Consider the following 20,331-nt stretch of genomic DNA (forward strand, 5'->3'; position numbering starts at 1 on the left):
CAGCCCCTCTCATACCCGGCGTCCCTAAGTAATGGAACACTAAGAATGCTTTCTAACCAAGATGGAGACTCCCAGCTCTGTGGAAGTACAGCACAAACTCAGCTGTGAGGGTGCCTGATCCTGGAAACCACCAAGGGCCCTGAAAGTGGGGCAACGAGAGGCCGTGGGTGCACCACTTCCTCTCAGGTCCAGGGGAGAGCCAGGGGGTAGATTCCTGATCCCCAAGATGCCAGCTCTTCCAAATGTTTCTCAACAAAGAAGGCTGCCCCATTACTGATGGCCTAGGAGCCTGCACTGGGAAGCCCTAAATCAACAGCACGAAAAGAAGACAGAGTCCCCCAGTCTCCCCACCGCCAATCCCCTCCACTCACCACACGTTTCCCTGCCTGTGGATTTGCGTAACAATGAGGTCCCCAGTAGGATAAGACATGGAGCCGCGGAGTGTTGCTGGGGAAGTCAGAATGGAGAAGGGGCAGAGAACAAAGAGGTAATTTTGGACTATGAGATAAACCAAGAGACGATAGTCCCAGGTGAACAGACTAATGACCATGTGATTGAAAAGAACTGGATGGTGGGAAAGCAGAGAGGAGCTTCCAAGGATGAAATCCACAAAGGCCTTTGGGAAGCCCCGCCTACTCATATCACAAAACACCAAGTCCTGGTGGTGTCTGTGCGCAGCAGAGGCACAATGGGTGCTTTGTGGAAGCAAACTGGCCATCACACAAATTGCTGTCTGAAACTGCCCGTGCCTTACAATGCCGAGGCAGGATCCGTTTAATGCAAAACAATGGTCAGGCAATATGACTCATTCAGCTGAAGGGCTAGCTGTGTGGGTAAGGTTTTTAGATAGTAAGGAAAGTTTCCTGTGGTGAACTCTGAGCTGCCATTCAGACTTCTATTTGGCCTCTACCAACTTTCTTAATTGTATGGCACCCGGAAGGAACATAATCATGTCGGCATCACTTCAACTTGGTTCATTGTAGTCTGTGTAGCTTGGGTTATCTGTCAAAGGTGTTTCTAGTAAACCATTCCAAGCAGTTAGTTTACATGTGTGTCCTATTTGATCTGATCTGGTAGTTACCCATTGTCCTCAATGAAATTTTAGCATACTGTCCTAAAAAGGACATCCAGGAGAAAGAAACACAGCTTATTTCATTAAAATCAAACTCTATTAGGGGCTAAGTTCACACTGGGCATAATTAATAATCACCAAGCCCTTAAGTAGACAGTAATCATATACATGGCATCTATGTAAGTCTCAATAACATTATATTGTATCCCAGAAATCTGTCGTTTTCTATGCACAAATATTACATGATTTAATTATGGTTATACGCCTTTAGATTAAACTCATGCAATGCACTTGGGAATGACAAAACATGTTCAGGCTGAAAACATTCTTTGAAAATACAGAAAATGTGCATATTAGTGACAACTTACTTACCTCCAAAATTTTATGACATTAAAGTCCTCTAGTCTATTCTGAATCATCTAATTTGCTGTTAGTACTATGTACAAAATTTTAAAAAGGAAATACACTGCTTTAAATTGATTTCTGGTTGTTCTCATTGTATTTCAAAATAACAGTCAAATCAATCCACTTGGCTTCTTGCATTACTTAATGCTTTCCAGAAATTGTTTAATCCAGGAAAGAAGAATAGCCAGTTCACTGATGGCTTTGTAGATTCCTTTCTTTCCAATCTGCGGATAAAGTGGAAATATTAGAAGCAGAAATATTTCACATTTTAAAAAACAAAGCATTCAAAGACAAGAATTTGGAATACTTACGTCATAAAATTTTCTTTTCATCCTGGTAATGGAATTCATTTCTCTAGCTGATGAAGCACAGGAAATCTAAGAAATCAGAAGTAAATACAGAAAGTATTGTTGAGAAAGGGCTAATAATATTCACTCTTCCATTCACTCAACCAACATTTTTTGAGCAGGTATAATGTGCTGGGCATGACATACACTGGCAAATACATAGTACCTTGTCTCTGTCCTCACAGAGCTTATAGTTTCATGGGGGAGAGAGATGATAAATAAGAAAACAAATGAAAAATTTAAATTTCTAAATTACAATTAAAGCTGTGTTTGTAATGCATAAAATCTGATAGGAATTTACAGCTGCTTTCAATTGGGTGGTCAGAGGTGGTTCTTTCAAGGAATGACATTTAAATTAAGATCTGGAAAAGGAGAAGGAGCCAGCTATATGAGGAAGTGAAGAAAGAAAATAGGGGTTTGGGGAGGATGCAAAGGAGAGAATAACTCAGGTAACCTGAGTGAAAAGTGTGCAAATGTTCTGAGGCAGGAAAGACCTAGTGCTTTCCAGAAACTGAAAGAAAGAAAGCATGGCTGCAGCAAGAGAGATATAGGAAGCATAGGAGATGTGAGAATGACAAGAAAAAAAATTATTTTTTGAAAAATCACCCTGGCTGTTATATACATTGCACAGTACAATATTCAGGTGTTGATTGCCAGGAGAAAGCACCAGGAAATTAATATTAGTTTCTAAATTAGGAGGAGGAGCAAACTAATGTCTTGAGAAGATGGCTTGTACCTCGGCAGGGGGGGAACTGCCAGTCTCCTTTGAGGAGGTGAATTTTCAAACCCCATCTGAGCACAAGAATTGCTTAGGAGTCAAGTAGGAGGAAATTCTTCATCATCCTTTTTACTCCACAAATTTCCATAAGGTTAAACAGAGAAAAGGGAAGGGAAGAAAAAGGTGAAAGTGTCTAATTTATCTACTTAGCTTTTACTCATAAAACCTTAGTGCTGGAATTGACCAAGGACATTATATGGTTTAATTGTTCTCAATTTACATAAAAGGAAACCAAGGCTCAAGGTGTCCCAGGATGTCCTGACCTCGTGATGAAATAGTGTCAGTGCATCAATAAAGATAATACGCAATCAAAACTCGAGAAATGGAAACAGCTAAATGACAACACCTATTAAAACAAATAAAACACGGCCAACATCAACCCACAGGTCCCTTTAGACCAGAACACAGAGGAGAAGAGGGGACAGGGGAGGGGCAACATTCAGGTCTTTCTCTTATCAAGAGAAAATAACTGAAACGATTTGACAGTTATCTCCTGAATGCTGTTGCAGGGGCCTAAAGGTGGTGATGTTGTCATGACTCTGCCCAAACGGAGACTCTACCTTCAGGTCAGACCCCGCGTAGGAAGAGATTCTTCTTGTGAAAGGGGCTTTCATGATGAGGCACAGAAGAGCTGCAGACACAGAATTTTCGGGTGAAGGTTTAGTCTGCAGGACTCACAAGTGCTGGACCTCCCTGTGATAAGAGCCGTGGATTTTTTTTTAACATCTTTATTGGAGTATAATTGCTTTACAATGGTGTGTTAGTTTCTGCTGTATAACGAAGTGAATTAGTTATATGTATACATGTATCCCCAGATCCCCTCCCTCTTGTGCCTCCCTCCCACCCTCCCTATCCCACCCCTCCAGGCGGTCACAAAGCACCGAGCTGATCTCCCTGTGCTATGCGGCTGCTTCCCACTAGCCATCCATTTCACATGTGGTAGTATATATATGTCCACGCCACTCTCTCATTTCGTCCCAGCTTCCCCTACCCCCGTCCCCGGGTCCTCAAGTCCATTCTCTACATCTGCATCTTTATTCCTGTCCTTCCCCTAGGTTCTTCAGAACCATTTTTTTTTTAGATTCCATATATATGTGTTAGCATACGGTATTTGTTTTTCTCTTTCTGACTTTCTTAGCTCTGTACAACAGACTCTAGGTCCATCCGCCTCACTACAAATCACTCAGTTTCGTTCCTTTTTATGAAGAGTCGTGAATTAAGAGGACACTTCCTCCCACATCAGATCCTGTGAGGCAAAAACAATGCAGGCAGCCAGTGTCAGAGCATACTTTCAGAAGGAATTCATTCCTTCATTAAACAAGCATTCATGAAGTGTCTACTAAGTGTCCGATCGTGTGCTAGGCACTCAAGACATAACAACGAGCAAAACAGAGTTAGTGAATAGAATAGTGGTGGACAGGAAAATCAACAAAATACAAGACCCATATTAGAAGATAAAAAATCCAGCAGTTCCAGGAGTTTTCCTTTTTATCCCAATTCCCCTTCATGTGACGACAGAACTACTAAGAAGATTGTTAGATAAAAATAATAGCAGTCAACATGTATTTTGTTAGTATTATGTATCAGGCACTGATCTGAAGGCTTTGGTGATATTAACTCATTCAGTCCTCACAACAACCCTATGAGGTAAGTACTATTTTTATCCTCATTTTATAGATTAGGAAAGCGAAGCATAGAAGTTAAAATTCTGCCTATTTTCACATAGTAAGTGGCAGAGCTGAGATCTGAAGTATTCTGACTCCAGAGTCCAGAGGAAATGTTGGAAATGCCTCTAAAAGACTAAGCTGATTGGCAGAGAGAGAGAGAGAGAGATTTCAACCTGAATATGGACAATGTGATAATAAACAAAAGAAGAAATCCTCTGTGCGTTTGTGTGTGCGCGTGTGTTTCCCTTTGTTCATTTGTTTTTCAGATTGGAACTGCAAAAGCAAATTCTAGAAATACCAAGTCTAGTTCCAACCAAGTAGAGTAGCTATGGAAAAAATTTAGAGAATTCTGCCCATTATATTTTAAATGGAGAGTTTGATCAGATGCTAAATCCTTCTAGTCAGAAATTATCTAATATAAAAGTAATTGGCATGGACATATATACACTACCAAACGTAAGGTAGATAGCTAGTGGGGAGCAGCCGCATAGCACAGGGAGATCAGCTCGGTGCTTTGTGACCGCCTGGAGGGGTGGGATAGGGAGGGTGGGAGGGAGAGAGATGCAAGAGGGAAGAGATATGGGAACATATGTATATGTAAAACTGATTCACTTTGTTATAAAGCAGAAACTAACACACCATTGTAAAGCAATTATACTCCGACAAAGATGTAAAAAAAAAAAAATCCGTATGGAGGAAAAAGGTTTATTTTAATAAACTGTCAAATACTAAAAAAAAAAAAAAAGGAACTGGCCCAAATCTTGCAACTGGGAAAACAAAGAGGACTTCACAAAGAGAATCAATATCTGCTGATTCCAATACACTCGATCAAAGTTCTTAGATGCGAAGATCAATCACAAAGCACCAAATCAGCAAGTCACAGGGCACAACATCAGATACGCTTGTGTTGGGGTTTAAAGATTTCACACGGAGAATGAGATACCAAAGAAGCCAACCAAATTCTGGACGTTACAGAAGCTGAACATCATGAAGGCATTCCTGCTGACTAGGCCCTCTGCCCAGAGAACTTGGGTCTGCAGCGTCTCCCATAGCACGGTGGGAAGTACAAGAAAGGCTTCTGACTTCATCTAAGGTACAAGCTACCCCAAGAAGAGCAAGGAGAGTAGAAAAGGAGAAAAATAAGGTCGGGCAAACAAACAAACAAACAAACAAAAAAATCAAAACAACAACAAAAATCACTTAACAGTGCCAATGTTGCCACCAGAGTTCCATGGGTTTATGGGATGCTTTCTAGCACCTTGACCCCTAGCAAAGATCTGATGCAAGAGGTTTTCATTTTCCTCACTTTTGTAAATATGTCTACAGACCCAGTAGGACAGCCTGATTTTACTGCTGTAATCTAGATTGCTTTCCGTGGAAGGAGGAATTTACGAAAGAATGATTTCCTTTACCTTATATTTCAGCGTATATAGTTCCATTTGCTGAAAGCAGAAGGCACAACCAAAGGGCAGCAGTTTTTTTCTAAGAATGGCTGAATGATTTGACAAACTCAACCAAAGCAGACACAATCTAGACTAGAGGCAATTTATTAGTAGGGCTGGAATAACCAGAGACAGGTTCAAAAAAAAAAAAAAAGTGTGAGATAGTCATGGAACAACAAACACAAGGCAACAGGCTAATCATTCATCATTAAGTCAATACATTTTTATTGCATGCTTACTATACGCCAGGCATGAAATACTGTCTCTGCCCACATAGCAGAGATTTATTTAATTTATAAAAGTAACTTTCATGGTGAAAATTGCCTTGGGGCACAAGGGATGGCTCATAATCTACTGACAGTGAAGCAAAATTACAATACTAAGTGATAAATACTGTGATTTAAAACAAACAAACAAACTGCTCTGGCGACAGAGCAGAGGCAACCCAACTGTGGGATGCCAGAAGACTTCCAGAAGGAGAAAACAAGTGAGTTGCATCTTGAAGGGTGACTAAGATGGAGTGGGAGAAGCAGAAAGAAGGGACAAGTAGGCAGAGGAGGCACGATGTTCCAAGGCTGGAGAGAGCAGAGATGATTTACACACCCTTTGGGTCTCAGCTGAAATCCTCAGGTTCAATTATCTATGATATGGTCCCCAACCTCATATGTCAATTATACCCCAACCCCAACCTTATATGTCAATTATACCTCAATTTAAAAAAGAATGAATCCATGCAATTTTTCACATGAAATGGTAGAGCTATGCCCCATAATTTTGACAGAAAAGTTATATATCATTAACCAAGGAATGAATTTGTCAGAAAAGAGACTCTATAATATAATTAGAAAATATACTTACCAAGATTAAAACCAATGATTCATAAATGATCTCTTTATCTTTCAGTTAAAGTAATACTGTAAATAAAACTCTAACATTAGGCACTAAAAATGTATTTGATTGTTTAAGAGAACCACTCCGTTGAAAATTGTTGAGAAAGTGTAATTGGAAGAAAATTAGTGTTCTGTGTATGGAAAGCAATAAGAAAAGACAGTAACAATTTTACAGAACTACTACTTGTTAGGTGCTTTGATATATTACCTTACTTAATTCTTCTAACAACAACAAGATGAGATTATTGGTATTGTTGAAAACAGGTTTAGGACTTTGCACTTAATGAAAGAATAAAACAGAGTTTGTCTCACTTCCTACTTCTGTTTATCAGTTCAATCAATTGCAATTTTTAAAAGATTTGAAATTATAAGGCTAAATAATTGGCAGTGCTTCACAGCTTGATAAGCTAGTTGCAACTGAGGATACAAATTACTTATCAAACATCCTACAGGAATTGGAGACACAAATATTCTATTTGCCAGACCTTAAAATTAATTACATACAATTAATGTAAAGAAATGGAGCTCTTTAATTACCAATTACTATTCAGGCTCTTAAAACGTTAATTAAAGTAAATGATGAAATCTTGAAAGCTAATGTAATTTTTTTCAGTTTCAACTTTGATCACTAGCAATTAGGCCAATTATTTTATGAATTCAACTAAGCAACTATTAAGTTCCCTTTCAAGTCTGAGAGTATTGAGTTCTATAAGAATCTTTAAAATGTCTTCTAACATATACCAACTTTCCAAATACCATTAGGGCAAATACCGTGGTTAACAAAGATTAAAAATAAATATATTTATGTTATCCATAACTTTTTCCTTTAAACAGTTATACACCTGAATTACCCAAATCAGACTAATATTTTTTTTAATTTTTCTTTTATATTGGAGTATAGTTGATTAACAATGTTGTGTTAGTTTCAGGTGTACAACAAAGTGATTCACTTATACATGTATCTATTCTTTTTCAAATTCTTTTCCCAATTAGGTTGTTACAGGATATTGAGCAGAGTTCCCTGTGCTATACAGGTTATCCATTTTATTCTTTTTATTTTTTCAGCATTTAAACACAGATCTGTGTGACTTTATATATTTATTTTTTGGCTGGACCCTGCCTGTGGCATGTGGGATCTTAGTTCCCTGATCAGGGATCGAACCTGTGCACCCTGCATTAGGAGTGTGGAAATATGTAATATTTTATTAGGTGCTGCAAAATTCTTAGAATGTTCTCAGAAACAATAAGATGACATTCAAATACAGTGGTACTGGGATTCCAGACCTTGGGGTCTATCACGAAAATCACTGTAGTTTTGTATCTTAAGAGTGGCTCGAAAAGATGCCAGTCTTAGTGGACTTATAAAGAAATCCCAAAGGCAGGTAGCTTATAGAATCAGAAAGACTTCTCAAAAATAAAAAATAATTTAAATCCATGAGTTAATAATGAAACTAAGAGAAAATAACAACTCATTGATCACCCTGGAAGAATGTTAGAAAATCAATTCCTTATATTCAAAAGTGGGAAATAAAGAAAAAGAATTACATGTTTATTCTGCCTGTCTTATATGATAAGTTCCTCAGGACAGCCAAATAGTAAGGGGTAAGTTCTCTTTACAGAATTATCCCCACTTATAAATAAAGTAGGCGTAATAGAATCTTAAAAGCATCATTTTTCAGTTTTATGAATTAATAGATCAAAACAATAATTATCAATGACTGCTAACATAGAAATAGAGGCCATATAGTGCATTCTAGAAGCTAAAAGAAAGATTGATCATGTTATGTAGGAAAAGGGAAAATATTAAAAAGACCAAATTCAGACTTCTAGAGATAAAAACTACAATGGCTAAGTTGAAAAATATACTGAATGGAACTAAAGCAGATTAGATACTACAGAATAAAAGGTTTATAAACTTGATGATGTAGCAATAGAAGCTATCCACAATGAAACACAGAAAAACACGGAAAACAACACAGAATCAGAGAGCTGTGGGACAATTGCCAATGGCCCGATGTATATGAAAATTAGAATTTCAAGAATAGAAGAGATAGAAGGAGGTACAGAAAAAATTTTTTTTCTGAAAAAATAATGGCCCAAAACTTCCAAATTTGATGAAAACTATAAACTCACAGACGGAAGAATTTCAATTGACTCCAAGCACAAAAAGCATGAAGAAAACAAACCAATGCACATTATCATTAAATTGCTTTAAACAAGTAATAAAGAGAAAATCTTTAAAAAGAAAGAAAGCCAGAAAAAAAAAGATATGACATAAGAACAAAGATAAGAATGGGAGAAGATTTCTCGTCAGAAACAAGCCTGGAGACAATGGAGCAACACCATTAAAGTACTGGGAAAAAAACCTATCAACCCCAAATTCTATATTCAGAAAAAATATATTTAAAAAAGAAAGAGGAAATAAAGGCTTTTTTCTGCCATAAAAAACTGAATGTATTCATCACCAGTAGAACTGTACTACAAGATCTGTTAAAGGACAAATGCTGGAGAGGATGTGGAGAAAAGGGAACCCTCCTACAGTGCTGGTGGGAATGTAAATTGGTGCAGCCACTACAGAGAACAGTATGGAGGTTCCTCAAAAAACTAAAAATAGAGTTACCATACGATCCAGCAATCCCACTCCTGGGCATATATCTGGAGAAAACTCTAATTTGAAAAGCTACATGCACCCCTATGTTCATAGCAGCACTATTCACAATAACCAAGACATAGAAACAATCCATTTTTTTTTAATGGGCAAAATATTTGAACAGACGCTTCACCAAAGACAATATATAGATGGTAAATAGGTAAATCAAGAGATGGTCAACCTCATTAATGATTGGGGAAGTGCAAATTGAAAACACAATGTAATACCACTACACTCCAGCTAGACTGGCTAACATTTTTAAACACTGACCGTATGAAGTGATAGCAAGGATACTGAGCAATTTTAACTCCCACACACTACTGGTAGAAATGTAAAATGATTCAACCACTTTGGAAAACAGTTTAGCTGTTTCTTACATAGTTAAACCTACACCTAACCTATGATCCAGCCATTCCACTCCTAGGTGTTCACCCAAGAGAAATGAAAATATCTCTCCAAACAAAGACTTGTATATAAATATTAATAGCAGCTTTATTTGTGATAGTGAAAAACTGGGAAAAAAAAAACTAAATAGACATCAATAGATGAATAGATAAATTGTGGCATATCATTACAATGGAATACTACTTGGCAGTGAAAAGGGAGAAGTAATTGATACACTTAATAATGTGAATGAATCTCAAAATAATTATGCTGGGTGGAAGAAGTCAGACATTAAAGCGTATAACACATACATAGATTTTCCTCAATTTACGATTGGGTTAAGTCCCGATAAACTTATTGTTAGTTGAAAATATTGTAAGTCAAAAATGCATTTAATACTCCTAACCTTCCAAACATCATAGCTTAGCTTAGCCTACCTTAAAAGTGCTCAGATGGGCTTCCCTGGTGGCGCAGTGGTTGAGAGTCCACCTGCCTGTGCAGGGGATATGGGTTCGTGCTCCGGTCCAGGAAGATCCCACATGCCGCGGAGCGGCTGAGCCCGTGAGCCATGGCCACTGAGCCTGCACGTCCAGAGCCTGTGCTCCGCAACGGGAGGGGCCACAGCAGTGAGAGGCCTGCGTACGGCAAAAAAAAAAAAAAAAGTATCACCAAAAATAAAACATCCACATAGAATCAGAGTATTTTAAAAATACTATATACAATTTATAAAGAGGCTGTAGTAATCCTTACTCCTTAATATTTTCTTCAATTATTAAGATACAAAATAAATAATTGTTGGATTCTCTAAGTTATAGAAAGCAATTTGTATCATAGATTTTGCTGTTTTTTGCTATTTACAAGTTTTTTTTGGGGGGGGCGGTTTTCAGAAGAGCAAACACCAATGCTTATGGCGGGCATAAATTCAAATCCCAAGTAAGTGAACACATTAAACAAATTACTATATGCCAAAATTCTGTATGTAAGTTAACTGTCTAGAGCTCTGGAAGCAACATCATAAATGCAACACTGGTTTTTTAATCAACCCCTCAGAATCCTATTTATCCTAAAGCCTCACATAACCAAAGCATTATTCTAGAATTCTGGGTCTTGGAAACAGGGCCTGGGCCATTTCCTCCTGTTTCCAGATCATGGAAGAAGCCTTGGACCAGTTTTGAAACGTGTCGAGGTTCTGCAGAAATAGAACCTGCAGAACTCGGGGCCCCTCTCAAAGTCCCTCCTTCTTGAAAACTTACCTGCTCCATTCAGACTCTAGTATTTCTGCTCTGAAACCCCAGGGCTTTGTTAGCACTAATATTATGGTGCTTGTCCTTTCTTTCTCTTATAATTGTTTGTGAAGTTACCTTGCCATCCCCTTCCTTCTGCCTAGAACCCTCCTACCAACACACACACACACACACACACACACACACACACACACACACACACACACACACAGTGCAGAACTCCTAGAGGGTAAAGTCTGTGTTACTCATTTTTCTCACAATACCCCAAATAGCAAGGGCAACAGGGGAAATACAAAAAGTGTTAATTATTTTCTATGTATTGGCTGTTTCTATATTGACTATATTTAGTGTCCCTTTTTTTTTTTTTTGCGGTACGCGGGCCTCTCACTGTTGTGGCCTCTCCCGTTGCGGAGCACAGGCTCCGGATGCGCAGGCTCAGTGGCCATGGCTCACGGGCCCAGCCACTTCACGGCATGTGGGATCTTCCCGGACCGGGGCACGAACCCGTGTCCCCTGAATCGGCAGGCAGACTTTCAACCACTGCGCCACCAGGGAAACACTAGTGTCCCTTTTTGACTAAGAAAATATCACATCTCAGAACAGTCCAACCAGAGCAGCAGAGAGAGGGAAGATGAGCAACATTCTCATGAATATTTTCTTCATCATTAATCGTTTTAAAATATTTTCCTCATTAGTGTTTTCTTATTAAAATGTTCTTTTTCAAAAACTCTTCATGGACACATCTTTCAAATTATTTCATAAGTTTTTTCCTGACATATTGTTTATGGAAACATGCTTCATGAATATAAATATACTCAATGACTATATTCATTTTTTTAAAGAACAGTTAATTAGATATAAAGTTATTAACTAGGCAACTAAAAGGGTAAAGAGAGACATCATAGAGGCAGTAAATGCAGGAAGCAGTTACCATCTCCAGGATGGAGGGAACAAAGGGAAGAGGTTGAAAAAAAAAAAAGGAAATGACAGCCACTGCTGAGAGCGACCTGTTTGCCTTTTGCGGTGCAGTCATTCTTGACTCAGAATCAGCACATCTAGGGGGGTGTCTGCATCCAGTAAAAAATGAGATGACCCAGATTGGGTTATAGATGCTATTTCTGGTTTTATTTTTATTTTTCAACTCCAAATTCTATAGACCAAGACATGGATTTAGTCTCGGGATCCATTCCTAGAAAGTCCACCCAAGTTTCAGATGGTTAGAGAAACAGTATGAGAGAGGAGAGCTTTAAAGCAACCAGTAGAACCATTGGGAAGGGGGAGAAAAGTTTTCTGTAACTTGCAAAGCTTTGATTCATTGCCATATTCAAGAATTAATTATAGCCTGAGGTCCCTGGAATGAAGAGAGAAAAGAGAAACAATATGACAGTTACACATCTGGTGGAAGGCACAGCTGCTTCTGCTTAGGAAAGCTGCCTGGATCCCTGTCTCCCCGAATTAAAGCAAATGGTCAAAAAAGAAGAAAAGAAAATATCACATGTAAATTAATGTCACCTACTTCACATTTTATAACTTCTCCCTCCTAAACTCCGCCCCAACCACTAATTTAGAATTCCACACAGAGCAAATGCTCGGTTAATTTATATTAAACAGATACAAGCTTCTGTGGACAAAAATATAAACTTATAATTGGCAGAAAGATTAAATGCAAGGCCTATTATTAAAATTAAACCTATTTCCCTAAAGCAATGTCTGTGGAGACTTTCTAAAGCTCAGGCTAATCCTAGACTTCTTTTTTTACAGTTTCACAGAGGTGGTTGGTTTACTCCAGCACATAAATGCCTTAGCTTGTGAGACAAAGTAACTGAAGCTAACAAGGGTTGTCTTGGAGTGGGAGAATGTAGGAAGGAAAGCCCAGTTAGGTGGCGCTGCGGGTGGTTGTGCTCATATTTGGCCGCAAGGGGGAGCCAGCCGCTTTGGAAAGCCTCCACGACCAGCCTGAGAGGTACCGCCTGCTCCCATCGCGCTGTGGCCCAAGGCATTGAAAAAAGCATCTCTTGACAGATTAAGGTCCCTTCAGGAAATAACTTCTCCCAAAACAAATCAAGGAAAACCAGAGTTCCTAGATAGCTCTATGTTTTCTAAGTTTTTTATCTAGAACATTGCTTGGTTTAGGTTATAACTATTATGTGTTTTCTAGCTATTTGAACTGAAGAACCAAATCAATGGTCAAAACAGACATGGCTTTTGTTGGTTCCAGGTGTCCAGATATATTGTACTGTATCAGGCAAGGATTTCTAGTGCCTTGTCATCATTACCAAAGTTCATTTAGAATAATATTACATTAAATTGTATGGCTAGTGCAAGACACAGCACCTGCACAGAGGAACGAAGGACACTAGCAAAAAGAAAAACAGAAGGTGCTTTAAAAAGTGGGGGGATGGGGTCTCTGAAGACAATTCTCGTCTCCAGATACTGAAACAAAACCAGCTCACTGTTCCTTAGGAAGACTCCATTTTGGCCTACAGTGACTGCCATAGGTCTCATTATTTACCCCAATATCAAGTCCTTCGATGGATTATTCTCCTCTTCAAGTCTTTTCATGGTGAAAACTCTTACTGGGGATGATAATGACCTAATCAGCTGGTGGTAAAATGAAATATAAAATTACATAATCGTTCAACTTAAATAAAGAGACTATACTGATCTGGGTACCGGGACCCTGCTGAGCTCCCAGGCTGGTTCCCTGCCCTCCAAAGCCCCCTCCAGGCCGCGTGCGTCCTTGAGGGCATAGGAGGGAGGCCAGGGAGGTCCGGAGAGGCAGGCGGGAAGAGCCATCCGGGAGGAGCGGGAGGGGGAGTCTGCTGAGCTCCCAGGACAGTCCCCTGCCCTCCAAAGCCCCCTCCAGGCTGCACTAGTCCTGGGGGCATAGGAGGGAGGCTGGGGAGATCCGGAGAGGCGGGCGGGAGGGGCCCTCCCAGACCAGAGGACCAGGAGAGGAGAGGAAGGTGTTTGCCCCGCCCACTCGAGCCCAGGAAGCCTGCTGGGGTCCCAGGTGAGGTCCCCTGCCCTCTGAGACCAGGGCTGGGGGGCACGCCTGGGCCCCTCCTGTTCCTTGAGCCTAAGCCCCACCCTGCACATCCCCCAGGTCCTTTTCCAGCCCTGTGGGTCCTGAGCATTGGCCCCGCCCACCACCCAAACCTCACCCTTGCTTAGGCCCCGCCCTCCACAGCCAAGGCCTTCCCCCCCCCCCCTTTTTTTCTTTTCCCTCCTACTCTTTTTTACTATTGTGGTACTGATGTACCTTCCAGTTGTTGATGCATCTATATTTTTATTTTTATACTCTTTCTAACATATAACATTAGTTTTCTAGTCTAATTTTATTTTTTACTTTGTTATTGTTCTTTTTCTTTTTTTTCACACCCCACGCAGCTTGTGGGATCTTGGTTCATGAGCCAGGGTCGTGCCCAAGCTCCTGTGGTGGGAGCTCCAAGTCCGAACCACTGGACTAAGAGAGAACCTCAGGCCACAGTAGAAATGCTACTGTGGAGTAGCAATACTCATATCAGATTAAATAGACTTTAAAATAAAGACTGTTACAAGAGATAAGGAGGGACACTACATAATGATCAAAGGATCAACCCAAGAAGAAGATATAACAATTATAAATGCTTATGCACCCAACACAGGAGCACCTCAATACATAAGGCAAATGTTAACAACCATGAAAGGAGAAATCAACAGTAACACATTAATAATAGGGGACTTTAACACCCCACTTACACCAATGGAAAGATCATTCAAACAGAAGATAAATAAAGAAACACAAACTTTAAATGACACAACAGACCAGATAGATCTAATTGATATTTATAGAACATTCCAACCAAAAGTGCAGATAGCCATGGCAATCAGAGAAGAAAAAGAAATAAAAGGAATACAAATTGGAAAAGAAGAAGTAAAACTGTCGCTGTTTGCTGATGACATGATACTATACATAGAAAATCCTAAAGATGCCACCAGAAAACTACTAGAACTAGTCAATGAATTTGGTAAGGTTGCAGGATACAAAATTAATGCACAGAAATCTCTGGCATTCCTACACACTAACAATGAAAAATCAGAAAGAGAAATTAAGGAAACACTCCCATTTACCACTGCATCAAAAAGAATAAAATACCTAGGAGTAAACCTGGCTAAGGAGGCGAAAGACTTGTACTCAGAAAACTATAAAACACTGCTGAAAGAAATCAAAGATGACATAAACAGATGGAGAAATATACCATGTTCTTGGATTGGAAGAATCAATATTGTGAAAATGATTATACTACCCAAAGCAATCTACAGATTCAATGCAATCTCTATCAAACTACCAATGGCATTCTTCACAGAATTAGAACAAAAAATTTTACAATTTGTATGGAAACACAAAAGACCCCAAATAGCCAAAGCAATCTTGAGAAAGAAAAACGGAGTTGGAGGAATCAGGCTCCCCGACTTCAAACTATACCATAAAGCTGCAGTAATCAAGACAGTATGGTACTGGCACAAAAACAGAAATACAGATCAATGGTACAGGATAGAATGCCCAGGGACAAACCTACGCATATATGGTCACCTTATCGTTGATAAAGGAGGCAAGAGTATACAATGGAGAAAAGACAGCCTCTTCAAAAAGTGGTGCTGGGAAAACTGGACAGCTACATGTAAAAGAATGAAATTAGAACACTCCCTAACACCATACACAAAAATAAACTCCAAATGGATTTAAAACTTAAATGTAAGACCAGACACAATAAAACTCTAAACATAGGAAAACATAAGAAGAACACTCTTTGACATAAACCACAGTAAGATCTTTTTTGACCCACCTCCTAGAGTAATAGAAATAAAAACAAAAATAAACAAACGGGACTGAATTAAACTTAAAAGCTTTTGCACAGCAAAGGAGACCCTAAACAAGACAAAAAGACAGTCCTCAGAATAGGAGAAAAGATTTGCCAATGAAACAACAGACAAAGGATTAATCTCCAAAATATACAAACAGCTCATGGAGCTCAATATCAAAAAAACAAACAATCCAGTTTAAAAATGGGTGGAAGACCTAAACAGACATTTCACCAAGGAAGACATACAGATGGCCAAGAGGCATATGAAAAGATGCTCAGCATTACTAATTATTAGAGAAATGCAAATCAAAACTGCAATGAGGTATCACCTCACGCCGGTCAGAATGGCCATTATCAAAAAATTTAGAAACACTAAGTGCTGGAAAGGGTGTGGTGAAAAGGGAACCCTCCTGCACTGTTGGTGGGAATGTAAATTGATACAGCCACTACGGAGAACAGTATGGAGGTTCCTTAAAAAACTGAAAATAGAACTACAAAATGACCCAGCAATCTCACTACTGGACATATACCCTGAGAAAACCATAATTCAAAAAGAGTCATGGGGACTTTCCTGGTGGTGCAGTGGTTGAGAGTCCACCTGCCGATGCAGGGGACATGGGTTCATGCCCTGGTCCGGGAAGATCCCACATGCCACGGAGCGGCTGGGCCCAGAGCCATGGCCACTGAGCCTGCGCGTCCGGAGCCTGTGCTCTGCAACGGGAGAGGCCACAACAGTGAGAGGCCCGCGTAGCAAAAAAAAAACAACAACAAACAAACAAAAAACAACAAAAAAAGAGTCATGTACCACAATGTTCATTGCAGAATTATTTACAATAGCCAGGACATGGAACCAATCTAAATGTCCACTGACAGATGAATGGTTAAAGAAGATGTGGCACATATATACAATGGAATATTACTCAGCCATAAAAAGAAACAAAATTGAGTTATTTGTAGTGAGCTGGATGGACCTAGAGTCTGTCATACAGAGTGAAGTAAGTCAGAAAGAGAAAAACAAATACCGTATGCTAACGCATATATATGGAATCTAAAAAGAAAAAAAATGGTACTGATGAACCTAGTTGCAGGGCAGGAATAAAGAGGTAGACATAGAGAATGGACTTGAGGACATGGGGTGGGAGGGCGAAGCTGGGGCGAAGTCAGAGTAGCATCAACATATATACACTACCAAATGCCAAATGTAAAATAGCTGGCTGGTGGGAAGCAGCCGCATAGCACAGGGAGATCAGCTCGGTGCTTTGTGATGACCTAGAGGGGTGGGATAGGGAGGGTGGGAGTGAGGCTCAAGAGGGAGGGGATATGGGGACATGTGTATGCATATGGCTGATTCGCTTTGTTGTGCAATAGAAACTAACACAGTATGTGAAGCAATTATACTCCGATAGAGATCTATTAAAGAGAGACTATACTATTCACTGTCTTAATAAGATGACCTTATAAGTTAAGTATAGAATACACCAAAGATAAGTGGTGACCTTTCCATTATTTCAGGCAAGGGAACTGGCCCAGAGCATTCTCTCCGTGTTCTGCCAAGAGGTACCAGTTTGTAATTTTTATGCTTGTTGTTATTTTAATGGAATAGGAGAGTTCATGGAAAACTATGCGACCCAAGTCCCAAACAAGGACGCAACTTAAACACAGACTAAGCAAAGAGAACATAAATTTGTTGAATTTTTTTACCTAACTGAGCAGCTCACCCTCACAAAAATACCTCTGCACTATAGACTGGAATTTGGGTTACTGAGTACTTTCATGGACCACAAGAAAATGATGCCCTAACTCTTAAAAACTAAAACTCCACTTGCAACTGCCCAGAGTTCAAGTTCCTGTAGCCCTGATGCCGAAGGGTAGAAAGCTCGTTTCCTTCTGGCAACCCCAGGACTGTGATAGTCATCAGCAGCCCACAGCCCAGTTTGTACCACCTTCAAGTACAACCACAGGAGGCTTGAGAAGGCATACTTGGAGCCCAAACAATGTCACAGAAAAGATTCAACACTTCCCACAAGCAAGCCAACTAATACCGCACAGACCCTGGCCTGGTCGTTTTGCTTTGTTTTGTTTTTCTGTACCAATCTTTAATATTGTGGATGCTTTTACAGAAAAGTGTGTTCACTTTTACCTTCTTAATTAATTCCCCATTGCTTAGGGTGACAGCAACCACACTGCGGCATCAAATAATTTAGGTACCAAAGAAGACACATTTCTTTTTTTCATTTTTGATTGAGACTTTGCCTTATACAGGGTACAACTCTAAAAACTTATATGAAAATAAGATTAAAAAATCAATCTAAAAGCTCTTATCAATATGGGAAAGAGAGGAGGTGACAGGAAGAGAGAAGAAAAGAAAGACAGAGGGAGGAAGGAAGGAAGGGAGGAGAAAGAAAGAAAGAAAGGAAGGAAGGAAGGAAGGAAGGAAGGAAGAGAAAGAGAGAAAAAAGAGAGAAAGAGAGAGAAAGAAAATATCCTAGAATAGCATTTGGCACATAGTTGGTGCTTAAGAAATATTTGTTAAATGAATGAATGAATTAGTTAGGAGTCACATAAAGAGAGAATGATTTGAAAAAACAGATATTCATTTGAGAAGCACCTCCTGTCACTTTAGCTCTCTTCAACATGTTTTCTGTGCCATTCCTTAAGAAATAATACATAGTGGCATTACAAGTTATACAGAGTTATTTGATACTGTTTCCCTGTAATGGACTCTCCATTTGGACTACAAGCCAACAATTAGAAAACCCCTTTACCCACTCTTTGAGTAAAGACAACTTCCTACATGCTGTTTTCTGGATAGATGTCTGGGATCAAATTCACCTTATTTGCTATGCATACTTGCACAGTGGCTCAATTTCTGCCTAAGGCTGTGAAAGTCTTCCACAAAGTGTATTTCCTTGCAAACTTGTAATTGGAGTTTACTAAAAACATCTTCCATGAAAAAGGACAGTAGCTGTTCTTGGAGTCTGCAGTTTTTCTATAAATAAGATAGAATAAATTGCATAAGGTAAACTATGAGTAGCTTTCGTAAAATGACACTGAAGCATCCTCCGATTATTACTTCATGACCATCTGGAAAAAATAAAATGCAAGGAAATAAAAGCATCCAACAAGTAGAAACGTGAGAAAGAAAAAGACCCTCTGGCTTACCATAAATAGCTTTTTTGTTTTCTTTTTTAATAACTGTACTTTTTTTTACACGATCTTCCTACAATAAAACAAAGAGAAATAAGATTTATCCAGAATTTCAAACGTCCCTTTGGTCATCATTCTAAGCAGAGCCTAATACTTACTGGAATTGTTGCTTTGAGCCTTGCTGCCTTGACATAGAGTGTATCAACAGCTTGGGACAGTGTTCCCCTTGGGTAGCAACTTGCGGCGAAGGAAGATTGCTTGTGCTTGGCAATGGCAAGAGACAGAGTGACAAACAGCAACCCAGACCTCAAAATGCAATACATCCACATTTCCCTCCACCCCACTCTGGGCTCATGTCACTCACGGAAGCCAGACAGTTACTCGTGTTGGTTAGATGAGAGGATAACCTAGTTACTTTAGCCCTCAAGGTTGCCTCTCCAATGAGATGCTGTGAAAGATAACTTACAGTTTAGAGAGAGGAAGATCACTTCAGTTGTTCTATTTTCTTAGAGCTTGCTTCATAATCAAAAAACGCTGACCACATCATCTGTGATCTTAAGTAAGAGCACAAATTTACCAGTAAGGTTGGGGCCCTGTTTCCAAAAAGAATTTCGAACCTCCGCTGCACTTCACAACAGATTTCAGTATTTTAAAAGTCATGTCATGCTAGTAAAAGAACTTGTTCTCCAGGATGCCATGTGATTTTTTTTTTTAAATATGAAAAAAAATCTCCTTTTCTAACAAGTAGCCCAGGAAAATTTGACCAAAAGGTAGAATGAGCAGCCCTGGGAAACCTGCTCATGACCTCAAAGGGGTTTGACATTTAACCTTTGCCAGATCCTTCACCTGCCCCCCTCTTCCCTCAGAAGCCATCGTTCTGCAGCCTGGCATCAAGACCCAAGTCCTCAAGAATTTTTCCAGCTCGGAAATTGCCACCCCTCCAACATATTCAAGACTTTTTTGAACCTGGACCCGGGATTAAGACCTACAATTTAATAGGTTCTCTATCATCTCTGTCCTAGCCCACCACCCACACTTTTCCTTTAACTCTAGACTTCCAGGAGAGTGCCAACTCCTTACCTTTTCATCTTTGAATTCTCAGTGCCTACCACGATGCCTCATGTAAAGAAGCAGCATATTCAGCACTAGATGAATTGTACTTCCCTTCCCACATCATGAGATGCTACTATAACTGCTTTGTTTTTTCATTTATTCCATTAACAAATTTTTATCAGGGATCTGTCTAAAAGAACAGTGCTTGGTACCAGGGGACTACGTACGAAAGCAGGACTCCCATCCTCAACTCTGTCCCAATTCTTCCCATGGTGATAAATATGGTTCCTTTCGTGTAGCATCCCCAGGATAAGACGTGGACACAGCTCAGGATCATATACTGAGAAGCAGAGGTAAGTCACCAAAGCCCTGAATGAATGGAGCCAACATCATCCCAGTCAAGTT

The 20,331-nt window shown here is 39.6% G+C and overlaps 1 protein-coding gene across 1 annotated transcript; it reads right to left on the reverse strand.

The window, feature by feature from the left end:
* Positions 1-1,287: 1,287 nt before the first annotated feature.
* Positions 1,288-19,414, reverse strand: IL26 (interleukin 26). Its single transcript, XM_082849398.1, is given in 6 exon segments — positions 1,288-1,701; positions 1,789-1,854; positions 18,581-18,715; positions 18,889-18,933; positions 18,935-18,946; positions 19,032-19,414. Coding segments are annotated over 6 exon segments (516 nt in total). The 5' UTR covers positions 19,203-19,414; the 3' UTR covers positions 1,288-1,614.
* Between the last annotated feature and the right edge of the window lie 917 nt (positions 19,415-20,331).

This window comes from Leucopleurus acutus, assembly GCF_964270905.1.
Source record: "Leucopleurus acutus genome assembly, chromosome: 11".
In the NCBI taxonomy this organism is placed as follows: domain Eukaryota; kingdom Metazoa; phylum Chordata; class Mammalia; order Artiodactyla; family Delphinidae; genus Leucopleurus; species Leucopleurus acutus.